The 25,294-nt window shown below is 44.7% G+C and overlaps 1 protein-coding gene across 1 annotated transcript; it reads left to right on the top strand.

Moving 5' to 3' along the window:
• Positions 1–16,133: 16,133 nt before the first annotated feature.
• slitrk2 (SLIT and NTRK-like family, member 2) lies at positions 16,134–20,421 on the top strand. Its single transcript, XM_034222832.1, has one exon. The coding sequence runs from the start codon at positions 16,918–16,920 to the stop codon at positions 19,573–19,575; it is 2,658 nt and encodes an 885-aa protein (XP_034078723.1). The 5' UTR covers positions 16,134–16,917; the 3' UTR covers positions 19,576–20,421.
• The last annotated feature ends 4,873 nt before the right edge of the window (positions 20,422–25,294 follow it).

The following is a 25,294-nucleotide window of genomic DNA, read 5'->3' as shown; positions in this document are numbered from 1 at the left end:
GACGTCGGCCAGGGCGGGCCCCAGCTTGCACCGATGAGACCTGGGAGACCGGCTCCGACCCCATGGTGGCCTGTTGACTGTCGGACGACGGCTGTTGACGCCTCTGTCGTCGGCGGGCCCTGTAGCAGCCGATGCACACCTGGTGAGGCTTAGAATTCCACCCGCGAGGCCCCTCCGTGAAGACGTTAAAGACGCTCTTACATTCCGGGCACGAGGCACGTTTAGACATGGCTGATGGGGAGGACGACGGGAGAGCGTTACGGGCCATCTCTCTGTTCTCGACGAGTGCAATTACGTCATTAACTGGCTTAACCAGGACGTCAGGTGTTCCCAGCGTCTCGCGGTGTATGTCCGAGTCATAAATGCCATTGAGCAGAACATCACCGATGATGTGGTCGGTATAGTCCACGTCCTTACCACACTCGCATACCGCATTATATGCGCATGTCTCTGCTTTACCCCGCACTCTGGCAGCGAATGCACGGAATGTCTCATCGCGTTCCTGGCGGAACTGAAGTAGCTCGGTGCGCAGGACGCATGTAGCGACTGGGATGACAGCTAGGGAACGCATGACGGCGATTAGGTCTGGCAAGGGTCCGGAAGCGGCGTCGGGGGCGGCTTTCAACAGGCTGTCTCCAAGTACAGGCCCAGCGCATTGAAACAGCTGGAAGGGGGCCTGGGCAGGGCTCTCGACTAACTTTTTTCCCCATCTTCCCAGAAACCGTCCCGAAATACAATCTAAGCCGTCCCGAAATTAATGTGGACCGTCCCGAATTTAAAATGTTAGTTTTTCTACATTATCATTAGTTAAAATCATTCAAAGTGACCTTTAACATAAATAAAACATCATACAAATCATTAGATGATATTTCATCAACCTTTTTATTTGAGTAAATCATTCAATCACATAAACAAAGGCCAAATATATTTAAACAAACGAGAAAGTTACTCTAATATTGAATCCAATCAAGTCCCATCCAATTAACAAAAAAATCCAACACTGTGTCCTGAAGACAGAACCCAGAGTAACCACTAACCAGGATGACAGTCTGTAACACAGTCAGGAGACCTTTAAAAACGGCCCCGCCCCCTCGCACACAGACGGGAGAGAGAGATCTCATCTGGATTGGAAAGCTCGAAAATACATCATAGACGCATGTTGTAGTCTTATTGCATATTAGAAACGGAGTTGGTGAAACTAAAACTGCGATATAATGTGTATGTAGCAATAATACATAAGACGTATATTTTTTAAATGTCTCCAGTACCGATAAAAAGTCCGATAACGTCGGAGCTTAACGTTACCACTGTCTTTAATAATTCCGGCCCGGGGCCCGTTTATTACCGGGACTCGGTACCCATCCCTACATGGGGAGAGGCGCAGCATATTGCTAAGGACTAAATACGATGGAGAGTTCTCACCTCAGCCTTATTACCCATAGGGCAGTGACCACCAACTGGCGGCCCGCGGGCCACATCCGGCCCGCACGACGGGGGTGACTGTGGCGTTGGCGGAGTGGTTACTGCGTTCGCCCCCCCACCCATTTTTTTTTTGTACAACGTCTCGTGAGTAAGAGGCAGCAGCTGCAGGACAGTAGACTGCGTACTGCGAAACCTTCCCTGCCTTGAAGAAGACGTGATCCTTCGTTGTGAAGAGTCTGCTTTGTGCGCTCCGCACCACAGCAGTAGCCCCGCTGCGACAGAGTCCAACAGAGAGGCAGGAGCTGCGGGACAGTAGCCTAGAAGCAGGGTTGGGTTGTAACGGAATATATGTAACGGCGTTACGTAATCAGAATACAAAAATCAAGTATGCTAACTGTATTCAGCTGGCGTTACATTTGAAAAACGAGTAATCTGATTACAGTTACTTTCGTAAACCTGAAGTGAATACATTTTGGAATACTTATTGGAATTATTGGTGGAAAAGTTTCCTCACAAAATGTAATATTCATTACCGGCAGAACTGTGTGCACACTGCACAGCGCTGCAGCATGTCTGTGAGCGAGAGAGAGATGCAGCGTCTGTGAGGCCCCGCCCCCGCACGCAAATGAGAGAGAGATCTCTTAAAATATATTGAAAGTTAGAAACGGAGATGGTTGGATAAAATGTGCAAGATAACGTTTATGTAGCATTTCTTTATTGTCGAAATGATGACATTTCATAGCGGGATCAAATCAAAGTGAATGGCCTGCTGCTGCTGCTGAAGGCATGGGGCAAGTGACTGGAAAAAGTTATTACATCGTTTCAGATAATAATAATGAGAATTCATTCTATTTAGGGGCGCCTTTCAAAGCACCCAAGGACACCTTACAATTCATAACATATTCCAAGGAAAGGTTTTAAGACAGTACAAAGAATGCAATCCGGGTGATGTTTTTGATGTGGGGTGCAGATGAGAGGGAGCTGTCCAGAATGACGCCAAGATGTTGTGTTTGAGTTCTTGATAAGCCATTAAAACAGTAAAATAAGTGTCTCCTGTTCACCAAAACATACCCATCTGTTATGGAAAAAGAAAGTATTCCAAAAGTATTCTAAAAGTAATCTGAATACGTAACTGTATTCTGATTACTTTCAGAGTATGTATTCAGTAACTGATTACATTTACAAAGTAACCCTCCCAACCCTGCCTAGAAGTGATCCTTCGTTAGCGTGAAGAGTCTGCTAAGCTTTATGCGGTCCATACTACCTGAGCGTGCTCCACTAGCACCCCCCCCCCCCTTTCTGGGCTATATAAAAATCGCTGGCCCGCGATAGTGTCTATTGGACACATTTTGGCTCTTGGACAAATGTAGTTGGTGATCCCTGCCATAGGGGATGAAGAGGAGTAAGTAAATAAAGAGGCCGGCGCTCCAGGGTCTGGTTCTGCTGTGCGTTTTTGTGATGTAACGGTAAAACATTTCAGAATTCCTCCACGGGATGCCATTGTACTGTCAACCCGCGAAATACACACACTCAGTACATAGCTAGACCCGCGAATTTGCGGGCCAGGAATTCACGGGCACAGCCAGCTGGGCGGCTGGCTGACAGCCAGCGGCACAGCTGTAGCTACATGTGTGTATTTCGCGGGTTTCTAAATGTTTTCTGCATGTGTGTTTATGTTGACAAGGAGGTTTAATAACTGTGTGCTACACAAAACGTGCAGTCGTTTTCATTTTCATCGCCGTTTGTAGTAGAGTTAGCAGGGTATTTTTATTTTAACTCTCGTCCCAAATTCGTCCCAAAATTATTTTTTATCCTCCCCGACACTATTTTTTTCGGCCCCGGGACGACGGGACGTCCTTAAGCTCGAGCCCTGGGCCTGGGCATCCCCTATGCCTGAGCCGGCGCGGAATACGTCCCAACGGCGGATGAACACGTTCCATTCCTCTATCGACACGCCCACATCAACTTTGGGCCGATCGAGTCTCAGGCCGTGAGGGGCTGGGGCCTGGGCTGGCGCGGCCATGACAGGCGCTGCGTGCTGGTGGCTAAATCCATGAATCATCAATATAATAATGACGAGTGCTTCAGACAAGTCTTCGGATTCGAACTCGCAGCCGGGGACGGGGCATCCAACAACGACCATGGTGTCGTCATGAAGAAACACACTCCTCAATGTCAGTTTCGGTACTTTAATGACAAGAGGCGCATTCACACTGCGGTACTTTTCCCACAAAGGTTCATGTGAACTTAGTTCATGTGAACTCTTTTATCGCGTTCACACCAAAAAGAGCCGGTACTAAAATTTGTTTATGTGAACCTTTTTACCCCCACGAAAGTCCCTGCTAGAGAGCAGGGACTTTCGTGCGGCTCTCTTGTGAGAAAAGAGCTATATTTCTGATTGGCTGGGCGGATTGCAAACCACGCCCCGTAAAACTCCCAAAAAGTTTTGTGAAGCCGCCATTTTATTATCCTCGCATTAGCATTATTAGCATTAGCATTAGCCCAGCGCAGAAACGCAGAGAGACTAACTTATGGCAACACAAAATAAAACATGGGAGCGGTGGAGATGAGGAGGTGTCGGCGTTCTGGCGATTTACTCGGAAGGCTTCAGTAGAAGCTTCTGGGAGTCCCAGCAGCTTCTACTGAAGCCAGTCCCCAACTCCGGGGACTTTGGGCGGCAGTATACGCCGTGAAGTGGTTTGCGGCCTGCCAGTAAGCCCAAAGCAGAAGAAGAACAAGTGACGTCAGCGGCTTCATTTGCCTAATCCTCCCTCAGGGACTTTTTCCAGTGTGAACGCGATCTGTACTTAGTTCATGCGAACTAAAGAGTTCACATGAACTAAGTTCACATGAACCTTTGTGGGAAAAGTACCGCAGTGTGAATGCGCCTAAGGATGACGACACCCTGAAACAGAGCAATGCCGCAGGATAAGCTGACAAAGTACTACATACATGCATGTCATGACCAATACACATATATTCAATTACATAGAGTAAAGACACACCAAACAATAGTGGAAACAGTCTTACATGAGTGAGTGGATGAACGTCTCAACTCGAGGCGGAGTGAATGAACAACATGTGAACTAAAATGGCCGCTCGGCACTTCCGGGTCAAAGCACGGCATATCCGGACAGCGACAGCAGTGACGCTGCCCTCTAGTGGCCGGCGATAAACTCTTCACCCTTCCTACAGCCTGCTCTCATAGAAGGAGTTAAGGCTCTCCTTCACAAATCAGGCATGACATGGGGTTGCTTTTAGTTCAATAAAGGAATTGCTTTGGCCGTTATGCACCAAAGCTGCAGCTCATAGTTCATTCCAGGCAGCCCGTCTGCTACACAACTGTTCCCATACAGCTCACCCCAGAAATGTTCAGAGGAGAACATATTTACCCCGGATCAGGGTCGCAGTTTGAAGCGAGGGGTTCAAGTTGTGAATTGAAACCAAACCAATACTCTTGTGCTGATATTAGCTCCGTCTATTGTTAGAGATTTGGAGGGATAACTGGTCCGCTTTTCAAATCTCCGCGCGTTCCTATGAAGCTGGTTATAATACAGGAAGGAATCCATAGCTACAAAGTAACCGTTAACAATAATCTACTTTAATGGCAATATGACAATGCAATACAATCATTACAATACAACATGATATATTACAGTTATATTGCAATGCTTAAGGAGTAATGCCGGCTTACTCCTGCTCTAGTCCGCATACTACAGAGCTACTTTCACCCGAGGGCAGCATGTGAAGAAGAGGCCGAACGCCAGGGATCCACCGGATATATACCAGAGTAAGAAGGAGGGGTTTGGTGTTAGGTCAGCTGGTCATCTTTTCAGGTCATCTCATTGGGAGACGCAACGCAGCAGGAAACGCAGCAGGAAACCAAACAGGCTCACTTTCCAACAAAAGGTCTCAAGGCCTGCATACCTACACCTCCCCCACAGAGCCATAAAACCCTGTTTACTCCAACCAGCCCAGAATGTTTATAGCCATTTGTAGTCCTTACATTTATGAAAGGATAAAACAGAGAAATCAATATAAAACACAAACACAGGTATTGTTTGAACAGTATTCACTTAACTGCTACTATTGATAACCACCAGAGAAACCCAAGGGACCTCTCTTAACATCACAAACACTGCAGCTAGATCTAAGTTGAATGCAAATCAGGACATGCTCTCACCTTCCCCCATCTTCCTTTGTCCTCAAAAACACATGTCAACAGGCCCCAAATGCAGCTCACAGTTTTACCCAAATTATTCTCATTTTAAGCTTATCCATAGTTTGCTAACATGAATAAATACAAATATAACTCTACAAATCCCCCTTTTTATCTCCTTCTCCAGAGATAAACTTAGACAAGGCATTTTGAAATATACCCACGGTCATTCTTTTCTACTGTGTCCGTAAATCCATCCGAAGCTGGTATTCAGAGTACTTGAAACCTTCATGGAGACCGAACACCACTTTCCATGGCAGTGAAGGAACCATGAGGGGGTAGCTGAGTGCTAGAATCATCAGCCCCCCCCCCCCGGAGGAATAGCCCACAAGGACAGCTAATAGGGAGGGGGAGATGCAGCTTGCCCTTCACGGGTAGAACTGATCAGAGCGAAGTAGACTCCTCTGCTGCCTCGACAAGTTCCCTGTGCCGTCCTGGCTTGCCGTGTCTTTGTCTCCCAATCCGCTGACGGCAGCTTCTGGGCTGCCTGCTAGAGAGATGTCTTCCTCCTCCTCGTCCTCCGGCCCGCTGATGGCGGCTTCCGGGTCGATGCTGTAGAGATGTCTCCAGGGTCCTCCTTCTCCGGCCCGCTGATGATGCCTCCCGGGTCGTCTGCTGTAAGGATGTCTCCAGGGTCCTGCTCCTCCAGTCTGCTGCTTCCGAGTAGTCCACGTCTGCCAGGGCCACGTCCGTCCTGATGTCGTCCCCTGGTCCTAGTAGGTGGTTTCCCCGCCGCACACTGGCTCCCGTGGTACGAGCTGTCCCCCTTTTCTCCCAGGCAGACGGCATAAGAGGTCCGCTGGGTCACTCGGTCGGGGTCGGAGAGCCTGGGGTTGAGCCACTTTGTCCTCGTGCTTCTCGGGTCCCCCTTTTGGCGCCGGTGACCTGTGTGGAGAAATCTGATACAACTCCCTCAAGCCTACGCTCAGCTGTTTTGACCCACTTGGAGCCTGTTGGTGGGGTGTCTTGAAACAACAGCCGTCTGTGAACAGGTTTTCCAAATTAATTGTAGACCTCCTATCTGCCAGTGCAGCTTCAGAATCTTAATACTTGGATTGTGCCAACTAAATAAGAACCCCAACATCTTTAGGTAAACTAAATAACATATTTCAATAGCTCTGAATTTCTGACAAGCATCCGTGTTTATTTTTAAATGAAATCCTATTTAAAATCCAAACATAATATGAACTGCTAATGTTTCTGGTAAAGAAACACACTAATGTTATGGATTCAAAAACAACCAAAATCACGATGCTAACAAAGTGAATGATTTCCTGGTGATACTGCTTCTACCTGTCAGTGCTTAGATATTATCACGCTGAAAAAATGAATACAGAATTCCAACAAACTGTCATCAAATGTCTTTCTATTCTAAATTTAGATGAAATGTATATCCCTATAATGACCTAAATAATAAAGTCTATGACTTTTACTTCTTTACCAGGCTAGTTACATGATGTTGTCTAAATTAAATTCTGTCTCATTACATTACTATGTTTTAGCTTTAACTGTAATATGTTCTTTCTACATTTCAAACCTCAGTTACTCTAATGTCTGTTAAAATATTACAAAATTGTTTCACTATCACAGGTCAACTTCTTCGGTTTCACAGTAGCCCCTTGGCCACTGCTTCTTTGTTACCTGTTATAATTCAAATCAATATTTAGAAACATCTCAACATTCATCAAACAGTATCTTATCCCCAGATATGGAGCAGGTTAATTACATTCAATGCTCAATCCTTAAAAGAAAAATTTAAATTGTGAATTTTACAGCCATGTTAACATTTATACATTATACTCACTCCCCCCTTTTACACATGAAATCATGTGTAACAAAAGCCTGTAATGGGAGGGGAACAAAAACTGTCAGGTAATTGGTTAGGAACATAACGAACATTATTATCATTATTTCCACAGTGAACACTTCAGTGAAAAGAAGTGTTCCTCTCCGTCCTTCAGGCCTAAAAGAAACAGAATCTTCAGATTGTAGTTTTACATTTGCAAACCGCCAACTCATGTGAGAGTAAAATATCACATGTGCGGTTTCCCCTTTTTGTGGAATTTTTAGGAAACCTCTCGTTTCCCTTGGAGCTCCAAAATAATATGTTAGTCCAAAAACATGCTTGGTTAGTTATTGTTTTAGAATCATGCAGTTACACTGATCACATGCCGGCATACATTCACACTCACACTGTCTGGTTGTCATGTCAAGTTTGGTCAGGTTCACCCCAGAGTCAGTCATCCACAGTGCCTTGTCAAGTTACACTGTCGGTCAGGGTCAAAGGTCAGTTGGTCTCCGTCTTTTTTGGCCATGTGTCTTGCTCTGCAGAGACTTTGACATTTCAGCATAGGCCAGTATCCTTTGTCTACAAAAATATGTCACGATTTCAACTATAATTTTCAAGATGATTCTCACTTGTCATTGGGACTTCCGCCTCCCACTTTTCCTGAAACTTGGTACAAAACTCACTTCCTTCGAGTACCACTACTAATTAAAATGTCTAATGATCTATTTCAGAAACTTGTGTACAATAACTATTATCTTGAGTCAAAACATTACTAGGATCTGTGTCGCTCTGCATTTCATAGCTCATTATAATTCTGGTCTACTTAAAAAACGATGTTAAACTCTTTAGCAGTGTGTGGAACCTTGGGTGTCCGAACATGCAACAATTACTCCGTCCTTTATCAAGGATTTAAAACCGAAGTCTGGTAATAACTATGCCACAATGGTGAAATCAACACTTTAGATTGGAATTTAATATGTGGCTTGGCACTAGCCATTAATACAAACAAAGATTTGTCCTATAGAGTGGTTCCTAAAACTATCCTTATAATGGTGATCAATATTGTAACCAATGAGATCACTACTTTATTCACACGTGAATAAAAATGTCTTAAAGAATGATTTGTTAACATGATGAAAATATTGAAGAATATGGTTATACTCTGTCAGTGTGTTTTAGGATGATTATCATCTTACTTTAATAGTTTCCTCTTTACTGCTATTTTTAATTTACCAAATGATTAATAAATCTTTCTGTCTTTACGTATTTATGAAGTTAATTCAAGTTATTTAAATGTGCGTTTCGTGAATAAGTGTGTTTATGTGTAACTCACTCATTCCCGTTCTCCTTTCCTCCTCCCCTGGTTTTCTCAAGCCGTGACCCCGGCCTCCTCACTTCTAATCGACCCTGCCAACTCCTCTGATTCTGTCTTCTCTTCAGTCCATCAGCTGTTGAATCCATCCGCTGTAACTTTTGTAGGCAGCCATTGGCCCAGTCACATCTGCAGCCCCATCATGCCACTGTTGTTGCACTCCTCCTTTACAGTCTCTCTGCTGTTTTTATGGAGGGCGGATTCTGCTCTCATGTCTATTGTGCCAAATCTCGCGGCGCAGTTTGGAACTTCATGTCCTGTTTGAGGGACCGATGAGAGTATCTCTCTGTATGTCAGCATGCTGGTTTGGTTCTGGATGCCACAGGTGGAGATAGTTCTGGCTGCAGTCTTGATGTAGTCTTGTTGTTGTTGTTGGTTCAGCTCTGGTTCTCTGTCTGTACGATGGAGAAGGAGGAGTCTCCTGTTGGGTTAGGTCTCGTTGTCTGCTTGGAGGGTCGGGATCAAAGCCTTTCTAACTCAGAGGGGGAGTCCAGGTCCCGGTACACATGACCTATAAGAAGTCTAGCACACTGATGTTAAATAAATCCAACCCTTTCCACTCTGTCTCTTTCTAATCATACTATCTGTCTTAGTTGTTAAATGCCATCTAAACAACATAATTAATGTCTACTTATGATATTACAAAAACTAACTCCAAAAATTGTTTCATCCATTGTTACATATTTACCCAACACAACTCTGAAATACTTACATGTTTCCAGCATCACATATTCCACACACTATGAAAGAACATCTCCATATCTTCTCTCATTTTAAATCCCACTGTTACTTCGAACAATAGTAAACCTGCAGAGCACACCAATCGGATCACAGTAATGAAATTTGAATCAAGTGTAGGCCTGTCTTCTTTCTGAACATTTATTTATATTGTCTACATTTGCAAACAGTTCGAGTGTAAAATGTGTTTTGCACAATGTATTTACACTCTACAGATTCTTGAGTTTACTCATCTCCTGGTGCTGTCGTTGTAAAACATGTTCAATCCCTTATTGTTTTGTACCAGTTTACCAAAATCAGTTATAATTAATATACTGGGAACGTGCTTCCCGTCTTCAATACCGGCCAGCAATGTAATGATTAAACTCTAAGCTCGCATAAGTTTCAAGGGTGTGATACCCCCTTTCAGCCACTAGATGGCAGCAGCAGAAGTTTCAAGGGTGTGATACCCCCTTTCAGCCACTAGATGGCAGCAGCAGAAGTTTCCAGACAAAGGGAAACGCTCTACCTTGGTTTAATATATAACAGACCTCTGGCTTTAAGCTTTTAGCATTGGTCTGTTATTTAAACCCCAGTTTTAAACGGCGACTCGATCTGATATATCGAGTTTTCAGGTTTTGCCGTGCAGGATTCAAACCTCGCATTCACACAAACTGCACCATTTCTACGCCACTCAGGAATAAACACCTGCAGATCCGCGCCAAACTGCTCTATTTAACGTCACGCAGGACTTTCGTCTACCTGTCGATCCACGTTTACGTTTTGTATATAACTTTCCTAACATAGTAAAATATGCATTGTATATTCCATTTAAACTATAAAAACACTGTGAAACGCCTACAGACAATCCTAAAGTTTTAGCGTATCCAATTACAGACAGGCGACTTTCATCGTCTGCTTACCTTATTTGCAAAGTTGCAGAGTCCTGCTGATTGTCTGAGATGTTTGAAAGCGTCTGAATTCTTCCTCCGCTTCGTTATAGACGTCGGGTCACCATTTTGTTAGAGATTTGGAGGGATAACTGGTCCGCTTTTCAAATCTCCGCGCGTTCCTATGAAGCTGGTTATAATACAGGAAGGAATCCATAGCTACAAAGTAACCGTTAACAATAATCTACTTTAATGGCAATATGACAATGCAATACAATCATTACAATACAACATGATATATTACAGTTATATTGCAATGCTTAAGGAGTAATGCCGGCTTACTCCTGCTCTAGTCCGCATACTACAGAGCTACTTTCACCCGAGGGCAGCATGTGAAGAAGAGGCCGAACGCCAGGGATCCACCGGATATATACCAGAGTAAGAAGGAGGGGTTTGGTGTTAGGTCAGCTGGTCATCTTTTCAGGTCATCTCATTGGGAGACGCAACGCAGCAGGAAACGCAGCAGGAAACCAAACAGGCTCACTTTCCAACAAAAGGTCTCAAGGCCTGCATACCTACACCTCCCCCACAGAGCCATAAAACCCTGTTTACTCCAACCAGCCCAGAATGTTTATAGCCATTTGTAGTCCTTACATTTATGAAAGGATAAAACAGAGAAATCAATATAAAACACAAACACAGGTATTGTTTGAACAGTATTCACTTAACTGCTACTATTGATAACCACCAGAGAAACCCAAGGGACCTCTCTTAACATCACAAACACTGCAGCTAGATCTAAGTTGAATGCAAATCAGGACATGCTCTCACCTTCCCCCATCTTCCTTTGTCCTCAAAAACACATGTCAACAGGCCCCAAATGCAGCTCACAGTTTTACCCAAATTATTCTCATTTTAAGCTTATCCATAGTTTGCTAACATGAATAAATACAAATATAACTCTACACTATAGGGACTTGCAGAACAGACTAAGTATGGGGTGTTAACTGGTCATTTGAATTTGCCTCTTGGACATGGTCCAATCCAATCCAATCCATTTTATTTATATAGCACATTTAAAAACAACAGAGTTGAACAAAGTGCTGTACATCAACAACTGTATAAAAACATAGCAAAAATACATAAAAACAGACAGGACATGAAACAAATGTAATACGAGACAATGAAACCAGATCAGAAGCCACCGACTGAAAAAACTCTCCTATATGATGTAAAAACAATACAAAACACTAGTAAGGTAAAAAATAAATAAATAAAAACCACATTTTACAGCACAAGTGTCACCTGGTCTGTACAGTAAAAGCCAAGGAAAATAAGTGGGTTTTTAAGCGAGATTTAAAAACAGGCAGAGTTGGAGCAAGTCTATCCTGGAGGGGTAATTTGTTCCATAACTTTGGAGCTGCAACAGCAAAGGCTCTGTCTTTGGTCAAGTTGCCCTTTAGCAAGGCACCTGATGGGCTGCATTGAGCTGGTGGCCCAGGTACGGGGGCTCAGTCCCTGGCAGATGCAAGTTCAAACCCTGCCTTACCCATGTCATCCTCTCCATCTTCACCTCTTAACACTGTCACTCTCCAATAAAGGCTAATCTGGCCCCAGAGAAAAGCACCAGTTCCTCTCACTAACCCACGGGCGCAGTGGGCAGCTGTTGCAGAGTAATATTTAGCCTCTGCAAGTAACCTTTCCTATAGGAAAGGTTACTTGCAGAGGCTAAATATGACTTTGCATTCAGTGCTTTGTGATTGTGTGCGACGATTAAAGGGTAAACTCTTTGGAATCCTCCATTTCCACCAGAAAATGTTTAGATGCATAATACATTTATTTGGTTTGACTTACAAAGTATATTGAAACCTCAAATAGTGATATACTGCGTTAGTGTGCCTTTATAATTACTGTTACATGTTACAATGATAACAAATCTGCCACTTTTATATTGCAGAATTTGTTAAATTAAAGCAGTCTTTAATTGTTTGTCCTAAACATAGCAATATATGCTTTTGAAATGTAACATGACTTTGAAAAAAGAACAGTATACAGTTTATATTGTGTATCACCTTTCGCTTGAAAATACATAGATGTGTTTTTTTAATCTATAAAATAAATAAATAAATAGACAGACACTTTATCGATCCCAAATTGGGAAATTATTGAACAGCAGCAGTGTGTTCAGGTATTAAAATATTTAAAGTTGGAATAAAGTATAAACTACACAACACAAGTATAATGCACAGCAATCCATAAGATAAGTCCGATATGTTCATGAAACTCCCCAGGAGACACCGACACTAACGTGGCCGAGTGGACTCCGGAGTTTGCGAGAGGGGTCTGCCTGCATACCTCCACTCTCAGGACAGTTCCGGTGCAGACCTCCACTCTCAGGACACCTCCACTGTCACTGACTTGGAGAGGGTCTGAGTCCGACCCTTGTCAATTAACTACAGGGGTCCCTCAGGGCTCTGTTCTTGGTCCCCTCCTCTTCTCCCTGTACACAAACTTGCTCGGATCTGTCATTAGCCCGCATGGTTTTTCATACCACTGCTACGCTGATGACACCCAATTCATTCTGTCCTTTCCCCGCTCAGAGACCCAGGTCGTCGCACGCATCTCTGCTTGTCTAGCTGACATCTCTCAGTGGATGTCTGCTCATCACCTCAAGCTCAACCTTGACAAGACTGAGCTGCTCTTCCTTCCGGGAAAAGATTGTCCCACTCTTGACCTAACAATCAACATCGGCACCTCAGTTGTTTCCCCGACTCAGACTGCAAGGAATCTGGGTGTGACCCTAGATAACAACCTGTCCTTCACTGCAAACATCGCTGCTACAACCCGTTGCTGCAGATACACGCTTTACAACATCAGGAGGATACGTCCCCAGCTGACACAGAAAGCGACGCAGGTTCTGGTCCAGGCTCTCGTCATCTCACGCCTAGACTACTGCAACTCCCTCCTGGCTGGTCTACCTGCATGTGCCATCCGACCTCTGCAGCTCACCCAGAATGCAGCGGCTCGTCTGGTCTTCAACCTTCCTAAATTTTCCCACACCACTCCGCTCCTCCGCTCCCTTCACTGGCTTCCGGTAACTGCTAGAATCCACTTCAAGACACTGGTACTTGCGTACCATGCTGCGAATGGATCTGGCCCTTCGTACATCCAGGACATGGTTAAACCGTACACCCCAGCGCGTGCACTACGCTCTGCATCAGCCAAACGACTCGCTGCACCCTCGCTGCGAGGGGGACCCAAGTTCCCATCAGCAAAAACACGTGGGTTTGCTATCCTGGCTCCAAGATGGTGGAATGAGCTCCCCATTGACATCAGGACAGCAGATAGCTTGCACATCTTCCGGCGCAAACTGAAAACTCATCTCTTTCGACTCCACTTCGAGCGATAGAACTATTAACAAAGCACTTATATACTAATAAAGGACTGGCTTATCTAAAGCCAGTTGAGTAGCACTTGAAATGTTTTTGCTCTATGAAACCTGATGTACTTATATGATTCTGTTTTCTTCAAGGTTGTGTCTTCCTGGTCGAATGTACTTATTGTAAGTCGCTTTGGATAAAAGCGTCAGCTAAATGCAATGTAATGTAATGTCAGTACAGGAAGTGACGATTCTGACGTGTGCTAGCTAATAGTGATGCTAATGATAGCTAATTCCTAATAGTAGTATGTGTGTCGTTTGTACAGTGCTACTTATATGTTATGTAAAGCCTGCATACTTATATGTGTTTTATTTCTGTATTGTTACAGTTTTACAAAGTAAAAGAAGAACAGTAAAGTCAAGAAATAAAACCTTGCATCTTTATTGGAGGACTTTTAAATGTAAACTGTCAAGCTACGCATAGGGATATGCGCTGTAAGGGCAGAACAGTTCAATCAATCTAAGTGATGAAAAGTGATACTGTACTGATATTAACTACAATACAAGGTGTCCCTATATATATATATATATATATATATATATATATATATATATACGCGGCGGAGGTGGGGAGCTGGGAACCTCCACCCCGCTGCGTGACCCGTGCGACCCTCCACCCCGCTGCGTGACCCGTGGGACCCCTGGACAGTGCGTCTTGGTCACGCTTCATATCAGCCGGCCCGGGAAGGAAGAGACACGCAGAGTGGGGGAAGTCCCCCACCCCAACGCAGTACACCCTCCCGGCCATCAGAGTCGAACCCGCAGTTCAGAGGAACCGACCGCCAGAGCACCGGCACTAGGCCGGGCCGGCGCGGAGGCCCTCCGACAGTGGGTCGCGTTTGCCATGAGTGGGGGGGGGGGGGGGGCAAATGTGAAATAGCCAAAGTGAAAAAAAGTGTCCGAAAATAGGCACTCGTGAGGCGGGCAGAGTCCCCTATCAACTCCCGTTACATTCCTCCATGGTGTCATTTGAGCGAAAAACTTTTACGAGAACCAGGCTGTGGGGGTCAAAAGGGCTTGACCAAGGCCGACCCAAAGTGCACCGTGGGCGGACTCATCACCTCCGTGATGAGTCTCCATTGTGATTTGAAAAATTCCATCAAACGAGTCCTTCAGTGGGCGGGAAAAATCGTTTGTGTCAGAATCTCAAACAAAAAATGAGGGAGCGCAAAAGAGAAGAGCTGCAGCGAGAGCACAAGTCTGATCTTTGAGAAAGAAGAAACAAGAACTGCAAACAAAAACCTATGTTAAAACAAAGAAAAATACTTATAGTTTACATGATTACACGAATGATTTATTTGCAACTTATAGTTTTATATTTATTTTATTTAGCTTTTTCTCTTAAACTCTTAGTTTTGCTTTATTCTGAGAAAGTGTTGCTTTATCTTTATGAAACTAAACTAATCCCATAATCATCCCATCTGTGTGACTGAGTGATAATGAGACAGGAAACAGAAGGGTAATGAGACGGACTGAAGAGGCCTTTCCTGCCCCCTGGTGGCACCATGGGTAAAGACAAGAGAGCAGACTCCTGATGGAGCAACAGTCAGATCTGATATCAGATCGATCACATCTGTTTATAGTCTGCTGCTGAATGCTTATCTGAAGGCTTCTGTGCTTCCTGTTTATCGGCACCCCGCTCTACAGTCATGGTATTTATGTTTATGGAAACTTAGAAATGCACTTTAAATGGTAAAAAAATAAATACAATAGTAATGAAATATGATTTACATAATGTAACAGGTTATAGATGAATTTCAATTGTTATTCTTAAAATATATAAAGAGAGTCGCAATAAAATGAAGACAACCATAATAATAAACCTCTTTTAAAAATAATCAAAATTACAGTTAAAACAAGCGAAGTTTAGATATTTTTTTACTGAATTATGTATAATTGCATTTAAAATAAAATTATAAAATTGGATTTCAAATCAATGAGGAATTGTTAAAATTCATAATGTTGATATCTACTTAATCTGTGAGTGTGTGTGTGTGTGTGTGTGTGTGTGTGTGTGTGTGTGTGTGTGTGTGTGTGTGTGTGTGAGTGTGTGTGTGTGTGTGTGTGTGTGTGTGTGTGTGTGTGTGTGTGTGTGTGTGTGTGTGTCTCTGTTGACTGTGTTGGTGACGTAACGGCCCCTCTCCTCCCTCCCACTTTTTTCTCTCTCTCTCTCCCTCACACACACACACACACACACACACGCACACACACACACACACACACACACACACACACACACACACACACACACACACACACACACACACACACACACACACAGGAGCGCGGTGAGGCAGGAGCAGCAGACGCTCTGTGCCTCTCTCAGTGTGCGGAGCGGAGGAGGAGGACCGTCGGCATGCCTCAGCTCCGGGAATATCTCTCCCCCCTCTCAGTGTCTCTCTCGGCCCCAGAGTTCACTTTTCTCCGTCTCCTCTCCGGACCAGGCGCTAAAGGAGAGCCGGCCGCGCGTCATGGTGCGTCTTTGCGCATTATTTCTGGATCTTTAAAACAAAAGTGAATTCTTTTTTTGCCTGGACTAAAATGAAGTGCTTTTTCTGTGTGGAGGGAAAGAGGGGCAGCCTCTCTGTGAATATCTGGCTGCAGCTGCTGGGGATCTGCGTGAAGAGTAAATCTGCGCTCTCTGGAAGGAAAAAGGGGTTGCAGTAAGCGGCTTTCTCCCCCCCCCCCCCCCGACTCCCTTATGCATCTGACAATGTGCCAAGTCCATCCACCACATAGAATCCAGTTCATTTCTCATGGTTTGGCTCTTTTTCTTTTCCTGGATTGATTTTGTTTTCTTTTTATGGGAAAGGATTTTGGATTTTTAACCAAAGTGAAGGTCAATGGAGAGACTCTACGGCCCCGTTTTAACACCCAGTAACGGCTGTGCCTGTGCGCTTGTGTGTGCGTGAGTGTTTGTGTGTGTGAGCGCCTCTACCTCCTTTTTCCCTATCTCCCTGCTCTGAGAACTCACCCCTTGCTCCCCCCCCCCCCCCCCCCCCCATCCACGGCTCATGCTGCAAGTTAAATGCTGGATCTATATTTCAGCGACCATTTTTGGCTGTAAAAATGCTGAGCGGCGTCCTCATGCTGAGCGTCCTCACGGTCACCAGCCTGACACCAGCCGAGACGGAGAGCCGCAAAACGTCCTCCTCCAAAGAGATCTGCAATACCCGCTGCAGCTGCGAGGAGCGCGATAACCTCCTGAACATCAACTGTGAGAATAAAGGATTTACCACGGTCACTCTGTTCCAGGCGCCCCCAAATAAAATCTCCCAGCTTTTTCTAAACGGAAACTTCCTGTCACGGCTCAGCGCCAATGAGTTTGTCAATTATGGCAATGTCACCTCACTGCATCTGGGGAATAACGGCTTGCAGGAGATCCGAACGGGCGCTTTTAACGGGCTGCGCTTCCTCAAGCGGCTCCACTTGAACAACAACAACCTGGAGGTGATCAAAGAGGACAGCTTCGCAGGGCTGGAGAGTTTGGAGTATCTACAGGCAGACTATAATTATATCAGCGCCATAGAGCCGGGTGCGTTCAGTAGGCTGAATAAGCTCAAAGTGCTGATCCTGAATGACAACCTGCTGTTGTCTCTGCCTCCCAACATCTTCCGCTTTGTGCTCCTCACACACTTGGATTTACGGGGCAACCGGCTCAAGAATCTGCCGTTTGCCGGGGTTCTGGAGCACGTAGGGGGCATCATGGAGATCCAGCTGGAGGAGAACCCGTGGAATTGCACCTGCGATCTGATTCCCCTCAAATCCTGGCTGGACACTATTACTGTGTTTGTGGGGGACATCGTGTGCGAGACGCCGTTCAGGCTGCACGGTAAAGACATCACGCAGCTTATAAAGCAGGATCTGTGCCCGCGCAGGAATGCTGGGGAGCGTGTGCACCCCCCCTCTGACTCTCACTTTCAAGGGGCCCTGCCCCCGACCTACCTCCCCGGCATGATCACCCCCACCCGTTCACCCAAAGCTTCCCGTCCACCCAAAATGCGCTACAGGCCCACCCCTCGCATCTCAAAGGACAAACATGTTTTTGGGCCTATAATGGTTTACCAGACACGCTCCCCCGTGCCCATGTTGTGTCCCAGCGTGTGCGTGTGCACGTCCCAGAACCCTGACAGTGGATTGAATATCAATTGCCAAGAGCGAAAGTTGCATAACGTCAGCGAGCTGAACCCCAAGCCCTCCTACCCAAAGAAACTCCACCTGACTGGTAACTACCTACAAGTGATTTACAGACACGACCTGGCTGAGTACAGCTCGCTGGAGCTGCTTCATTTAGGAAATAACAGGATAGCAGTGATTCAGGAAGGAGCCTTTGAGAACCTCACAAACCTCAGACGGCTCTACCTGAACGGGAATTACATTGAATCTCTTTCTCAGTCTCTTTTCTTTGGCCTGCAGTCGCTGCAGTATCTCTATTTGGAATACAACATCATCAAAGACATTTTACCACAAACATTTAACGCTTTGCATAACCTCCAGCTGCTCTTTCTGAACAACAACCTGCTGAGGTCGCTCCCTGACAATGTGTTCGGTGGCACCATGCTAACCAGACTCAACTTGAGGAATAACCACTTCTCCTACCTGGCAGTCCGAGGGGTTCTGGACCAGCTGTCAGCGTTCATCCAGATCGACCTGCAGGAGAACCCCTGGGACTGCACCTGTGACATTGTGGCGCTCAAGAACTGGATGGAGCTGTCCAGCACCAGCGTGGTGGTGAACGAGATCACGTGTGATTCGCCCTCCAAGCACGCGGGTCGCCTGCTGCGGTCACTACGCAACGAGGCAATCTGCCCCGAGCCCAGCGAGCCCCCCACGCCACAAAATGCACCCCCTACAAAAGCCCCCACAATGATAAGCCCTGCTACTGAGGCCCCCACCCCTTCTGCTTTTAGCTCAGTCAGCCCAACCGAATCTCGACTCCAGACCCCCGAGTTGCACCCCGAGGTGCCGCTCTCAGTCCTGATTCTGGGGCTTCTCGTGGTCTTCATCCTGTCGGTCTGCTTTGGCGCAGGCCTCTTTGTTTTTGTTCTGAAGCGACGCAAAGGAGTGGAACATGTCCCCACTGGCAGCAACAACATCGACCTGAACTCGTTTCAAGTCCAATACGGCTCCTACACTCCTGAACCCACCCAAGACAAAGCCTCGGAAAGCCACGTTTATAACTACATCCCCCCACCTGTGGGCTCCATGTGCCAAAACCCTATTTACCTGCAGAAGGATGGCGAACAGGTGGCGTACTACCGCACCCTGAAGGAGCTCAGCTTTGGGCCCCTGGACGCCAAGAAGGACGCTCTCACCCGAAGTCCAGGGGCCTACACCATCAGCACAATAGATTTTATGGATAAACCTCCAACTATGTGCGGGTTGACCTCCCCAGAACCTCCTGAGATGTTGTATCAGAATTTAGGGGAAAGGCCTCACAAAGATCTTCCCGCGGCTGGAGGACCCCCACCGTTCCATTACAACTTTTGCACTTTACCTAAGAGACCGTGCATCGTGCCCCCCTACGAGGTTGCAACAGCCCGGCGGCATATCACCAACCAGGACAGGTTAAACAAAACGGTTCTGTACGGGACCCCCAGGAAATACTACGGAGCGGAACACCTTTCCAAAAACAATGAGCACCCGCTGCTGCTCCCCGGGAAGCTTAAAACAGAACCGGACTACCTGGAGGTTCTGGAGAAACAGACTGCGATGAGCCAACTGTAAGATAGCGACTATGCCCCCCCTCCCCCCCAGGTTCTGTGCAGCATTCATAATAATCACGCAGTTACTGTAATAATCGCCCTCTCTATATCTATCTTATCTATCTGTGTTCAATCCTACAGGATTGACTGGGAGCCGATCCTTTGACAATATATTTTCTCTCTTCCTTTCCTTCTCTTTCTTGTTTTTCGAGATGTATAAAAGGAGTATATTATTATGCAGTTCTATGTTTTCTCTGGAAAGATATAAATTATTTCCTCTTTTTTTGGAAAGTTCTAAAAAGACCTTGACGACGGCAGGTAAACAATGGGCAGGACTGTGTACAAATACGGCTTTGTGCTTTTCATGAAACTGTATTGTATTTTCCTTGTGACGAAAACAAACGTATGAAATGATTATCCTTTGTAGAAGAGGACATGCTACAGATTGACATTCCTGTACATACTCAGCAGACACAGACACATGGTGAGTGTTGACACCATCAAAAGAAACCTTTTCAAAACCCAACAAGCGGCAAATCTTACTCTACTTACTCCAGAAAGTGCCTTTGCACTCAAATATTTTATCAACAACGCTCTCTGCAAAATGCAAATGTTCCTTTTTTTGAAAGTGCTGTATTTTAAAGAATCAAATCTTTATGTAAAATAGAAGACTTATTTGTCTGTTTAAAAAGAACAAAACGAGACTGGGTGTGAAATGAGTTCTTGATGAGGAGAATCATGTTTATTTTGCTTTGAATATGAAGTGTCTTTGGATGTACAACTTATAGAGAACATTGTATGCTATAGGGGAGCAATACAGCGCGGCGATGCTGCGCCATTAAACTTTCACTGAAGCACTTTGTCAACATCCCGAGCCTGAGGTGCATTTTGTTCACACTGTGCTTGATTACTTTGATGCTGTGGTTTGCTGTGGACTGCATTAGTGTGTGTGGTGTGTGTATGTGTATGTGTATGTGTGTGTGTGTGTGTGTGTGTGTGTGTGTGTGTGTGTGTGTGTGTGTGTGTGTGTGTGTGTGTGTGTGTGTGTGTGTGTGTGTGTGTGTGTGTGTGTGTGTGTGTGTGTGTGTGTGGTGTGTGTGTGTGTGTGGTGTGTGTGTGTGTGTGTGTGTGTGTGTGTGTGTGTGTGTGTGTGTGTGTGTTGTGTGGGGAGACCGGAGAAAATGAAAGTGGAGCGTGCCTGCAGCTCCTCCAGTGATTGACGAGGTGGATGTTTTTTGCTCCTTCTGAGTTGACTGATTGCCACTGCTTCCATCTTTCTATTCTGACACAGCGTTTCAAGCCTTTTCTCCAAATTCCCTCTCCTGAAATATCCACTCCATCAGTTTGATGTCTGATGTAGAGGCTCAATATCCTCTCCATCAGGGGGAAGGATGTGTCCGAATGTCAATGGGTACTGATTGTGGAATTGAAAACATGTGGCGTTTTGAACAACTGCTGCTTCAGGGCGTTGAGAGCTTACCGGAGAGCAGAATCGTCATTAGTGTAGCAATTAACAGTAGTGAATGGCTCCTTGTGGATAAGCAGTAAAAGGAAATGTGCCGTTGGTGAAAATGTCTGCGGTATTTTAGTCTCTGCTAGAATCCCCTTCTTAGAAAATGCTGCATTATTTGACTTCAAAAAGTGACACCAGTTGTGTAGATTGAAAGAAATGTGGCATTTCTAACAGCTTCTCTGGAAGTGACATCTTACATGTGAGAAGGCAATAAGTAGCATATGACTGTTTGATAGTGTGGGTACAATGTGACAGATAACCTTCGCCTTCCTTTGGGCAATGCATTGTGGGAATATCCTATCTATAGACAGCATAAAGAGCAGCATGCATAGCCTGTAAAAGTTGACTTGAACACAGTCAAATCGTCCTATGAGTGGTGCTCTGTAGGGAAATGGAAGCGAATGTGATCAAAGTGGAACCAGGAAATTTGTCTGTTACCTTTAACTAATCTTAACAATAGATAGTTTTAGTAGTCATTTTTATAATTTGCTTTAGCTTTCTGTTAATCCTGAGTCAACTTCAAGAGTGTTTGTGGGATAACTTCCTTTTTCATAATCAGGAAACATTAGCCTCACATAGGTTTAGCACAATTACTTAAGCCTCTGATGTTGGACCAAGATGCGTTATTGCACCGTTAACAAAGCCTATATTGTGCTTCACTGACAGAAAGCACAAAGCGCGATGCGAGAAACATTCTTTTAGCGAGTGCACCACTTCTGCCGTTCAAAAATAACACGTGTGTGTGTGTGTGTGTGTGTGTGTCCTCCCTCCTCATCCCCTTCCTCCCCTCTCCCCCAGCCGTGAGACATGGAGGAGCCGCGCTACCCGCTCTAATGCTAATTCTGTTTTCTGTCCTTTAACTCGAGTTGACATTGGCTCTTTGTATCCTCTGTGAATGGCCTCCCAGCGGCCAAACCCTCCCCCCCCCCTCCCCCCCTCTTCTTTCCCCCTTTGTATGCCCGGCGCCCTCCTCCACCACCTCCTCTGTCTTTTGTCCTCGTACCCCCCCCCCCCCTCCCGCTGGATCTCAGCTGGCTATTGTGTGGCTGTCCAAGGTGCTGAAATGTTGCCGACAACAGGGCCGCGTTCCAATCGGCCGGCTGGGACCTGAGAGCTCCCAGTTAGGAGTTAGGATTCAAAGTGCTGGGCTTTGTGGTGGTTTGTGAATTCAAAGAGTGTGTTTTTGTTCAGCTGGAAATCTCGTCCCAGAAAAAGATGTGTGTCTGAGCTTATGGGCGTTGGTTGTGTTTGCTGGTCTTCATCTTTTTGTTGGACAGCGCTTGAGTTGGATGCACCAAAGGAATATGGCACATTAACTCAGGGTCCATCTGCGTGGGTTTTCTGGAGCTTTTAACCTAGAGTCCTCCAGAGTCCATTCGTCTCTTTTAAAAACAGTGTTGCAGTTTAAAACTCAGATATATTGGTTTTGGCGACAATGAACTGTCATTGTACACTTATAAACATTAAGGTTTATTTCTCACATAGGTTGAGACAAATTTAAGCCACTGTTTTGAGAGGTACTAAGACAATGCCTCATTTTCTCGGTACACTGTTTTCCCTGAGTGTTCATAAAAAAATCAACAAACTTCATTGCTTTGTACTGAAAAGTATTTACAATAAGACTACCCTTAAAACGGGGTTACGAATAGTTTGTAATTCATTTATTAATTACGTTGTGAACACTTTATAAATCCTTAATAAGCTTTTATGAGACATGAGGTAAAACAGGGCAACTGTGACTTTGCTTGCCAAATAGTGAGCCCACATGTATCTGTACTGCTAAGCCTTATATTGGCTACTTAGCTTACTTTGTCTTCTTCATCAGCCAGTTTCCTTGGTATCTGTTGCTCACTGAGTTGATCCCCCCCATCCATCTTGATGTTTCTTGGCATCTCTTATGACCATTTATGAATGAGTTACTAACATTTATAATTGGTCAAAGGGAGCCTTATTGTAAAGTGTGACACACATGTCACCATCTATTGATGAGTCACTAACATTTATAACTACTGTTTTTAACTTTAATACACATGTCCATTTATGAATGAGTTATAACATTCACGCTGACCTAATACACATGTTTCACATGAAATGCAAAGTCAGATGCAACAGAACCAAGCAAAACATTTTATTCACACATAAAGAAAATCAGGACTCAAAGTAATGACTGTTTAGTATGACTGATACACATATTTAAACATACAAGCTTTTCTCAGACATAAATGAAAGACTTGGACCTAATGGTTCTCAGACTGGAAAGGCATTGTGTATATCCTTGAACAAGCGTCCAAGCAGTCCATCAGGGGGACCAGAGCCAAGATGACCATTCAAGAACCGTGAGGTGTTCCTCCAACACACTCGCTGTACGGTTTCCTCTCAGTCTACGGACATGTCCTGTGACGGTTGACCAAGCTCTTTGGATATGACTGCCGTCTGGGGGTTCACCAACCACCTGCTGTGGTTTATGGTGTAGTGGTTGTACCCCATGTTACTCAGCACTCTCCTGTATGCCCTCCACTCATCACTAATAATGCTGTTTCCTGACTTGACATGCCGTCTAACCAGAGGGACGAGGTGGCATCTTGATCGTTTCTCCACTAGTTTCAACACTAGTCTCCGCCTTTTGTCTTTAACTCCCATCTTTCCGAAGACCCATTTCTTCCTTCTCCAGGTATGTCCAAACGTCCACGTCCACGTCCAAGCGTCCACGTGCATACTAACACAAAATAACATCATCTTAGTTAACAACAAAGAACACACATTACAGTAAAAATGGTTGCACATCATGTTTCAAAATGCCATACTTGTTTATTAGGTTTGTATAACATAAGTTAAGGATAATTATACAGTAATGGTCCATATTGATTTTTTGTTCTCTTGTACAAGAAAGCCCAGTCTATAGCTGCTGGACATAGGAACTGGGTACAGTACCTTCTCCCAGACACAAATACTCAAATAAAATAGTTTATTTTATCAGCATTGGTATTACCAATGCTTACTATTTATTTGATACCAATTTGGTAATTAATAAAAAGAACAAGGTTTGGGTTCATTCTTCAGATGACTGTGGCGTTAACATGTAAGCTCAATAATGAACTCCAGCTCAACCAACCATATTGTAATATCTAAGTAATAGGGGTGTAACGGTTCACAAACATTTCGGTTCGGTACGTACCTCGGTTTTTTGGTCACGGTTCGGTTCGGTACGTTTTCGGTACAGCAGAATTTTTTTTCACAAAACAAAACATATATATATATATATTTATTATTATTAAACTGTGAATAATGTATTCACTCAAATAAATACAAAATATAATAAAATAAACATTAAGGTGCAGCATTTCGATGAACTGAAATAATCTGTATTTGAACTTTACTGTACTAGTACTCACAAAACATAAACTATTAGTTTTGGGTTTTTAATTATTATTAAACTGTGAATATTCACTCAAATAAATACAAAATATAATAAAATGAACATTAAGGTGCAGCATTTCGATGAACTGAAATAATCTGTATTTGAACTGTACTGTACCTAAGCAGCCAGTTTGACATTAGGACTTGCTTGTCATTGTATTTTCATGTTGTTTAAAGAAAGATGAACTTGTCCACATTGCTGCTGAAAGGGCAGATCTGCTGGCACTAACAATGTCTCCTGCTGTGGAGAACACCCTCTCTCTAGGGACAGAGGTAGCAGATACAGCCAGGTAGCGCTTTGCTAACATGGCAACATAAGGATATTTGGCGTTTGTAATAGCTTTGGCTCGGTCTGAACTCTCTGCGAGTGGTGGAGGCTTACATGCTAGCGGGAGTTGGGTTTGCACTTCAGTCTTTTTTCTTTTGGTACCGGTGATATTCACGTTCGAGTGATGCCTTTTCAAGAGTGTGCAAGTTTGATGTATTGCCAGCCGCGTAACCAATGTTAGTTGAACAATGCCGACAAACAGCTTTGGTTCGGTCCACCTGTCTTTGTCCGTCATCCTTGTTCGTAACTGCAAAACCAAAATGTTCCCAAACCGGAGACTTAAATGATGCTGGAGGATTTTCTAGCTCAACATTATCTGCGTTCGTCATTAATTTTCGACAGTTCCTCAAATTACTGACTACATTTGAACGCATCCCTCTGACCCGCTCTCATAGTATGCCTCTCATCCAATGAAATGACCTGCTCGCTCGATGACGCGTTGAACACAATGTGAGCAAATTACTCTGAATGCTGCGACGCAGC

This window comes from Gymnodraco acuticeps, unplaced genomic scaffold, assembly GCF_902827175.1.
Source record: "Gymnodraco acuticeps unplaced genomic scaffold, fGymAcu1.1, whole genome shotgun sequence".
Classification (NCBI taxonomy): Eukaryota; Metazoa; Chordata; class Actinopteri; order Perciformes; family Bathydraconidae; genus Gymnodraco; species Gymnodraco acuticeps.
This window is presented reverse-complemented; position numbering and strand designations above follow the sequence as displayed.

Excerpts from the sequence above, each read along its gene's own strand:
- slitrk2 (XM_034222832.1), top strand. The coding sequence starts at position 16,918 with ATGCTGAGCGGCGTCCTCATGCTGAGCGTCCTCACGGTCACCAGCCTG.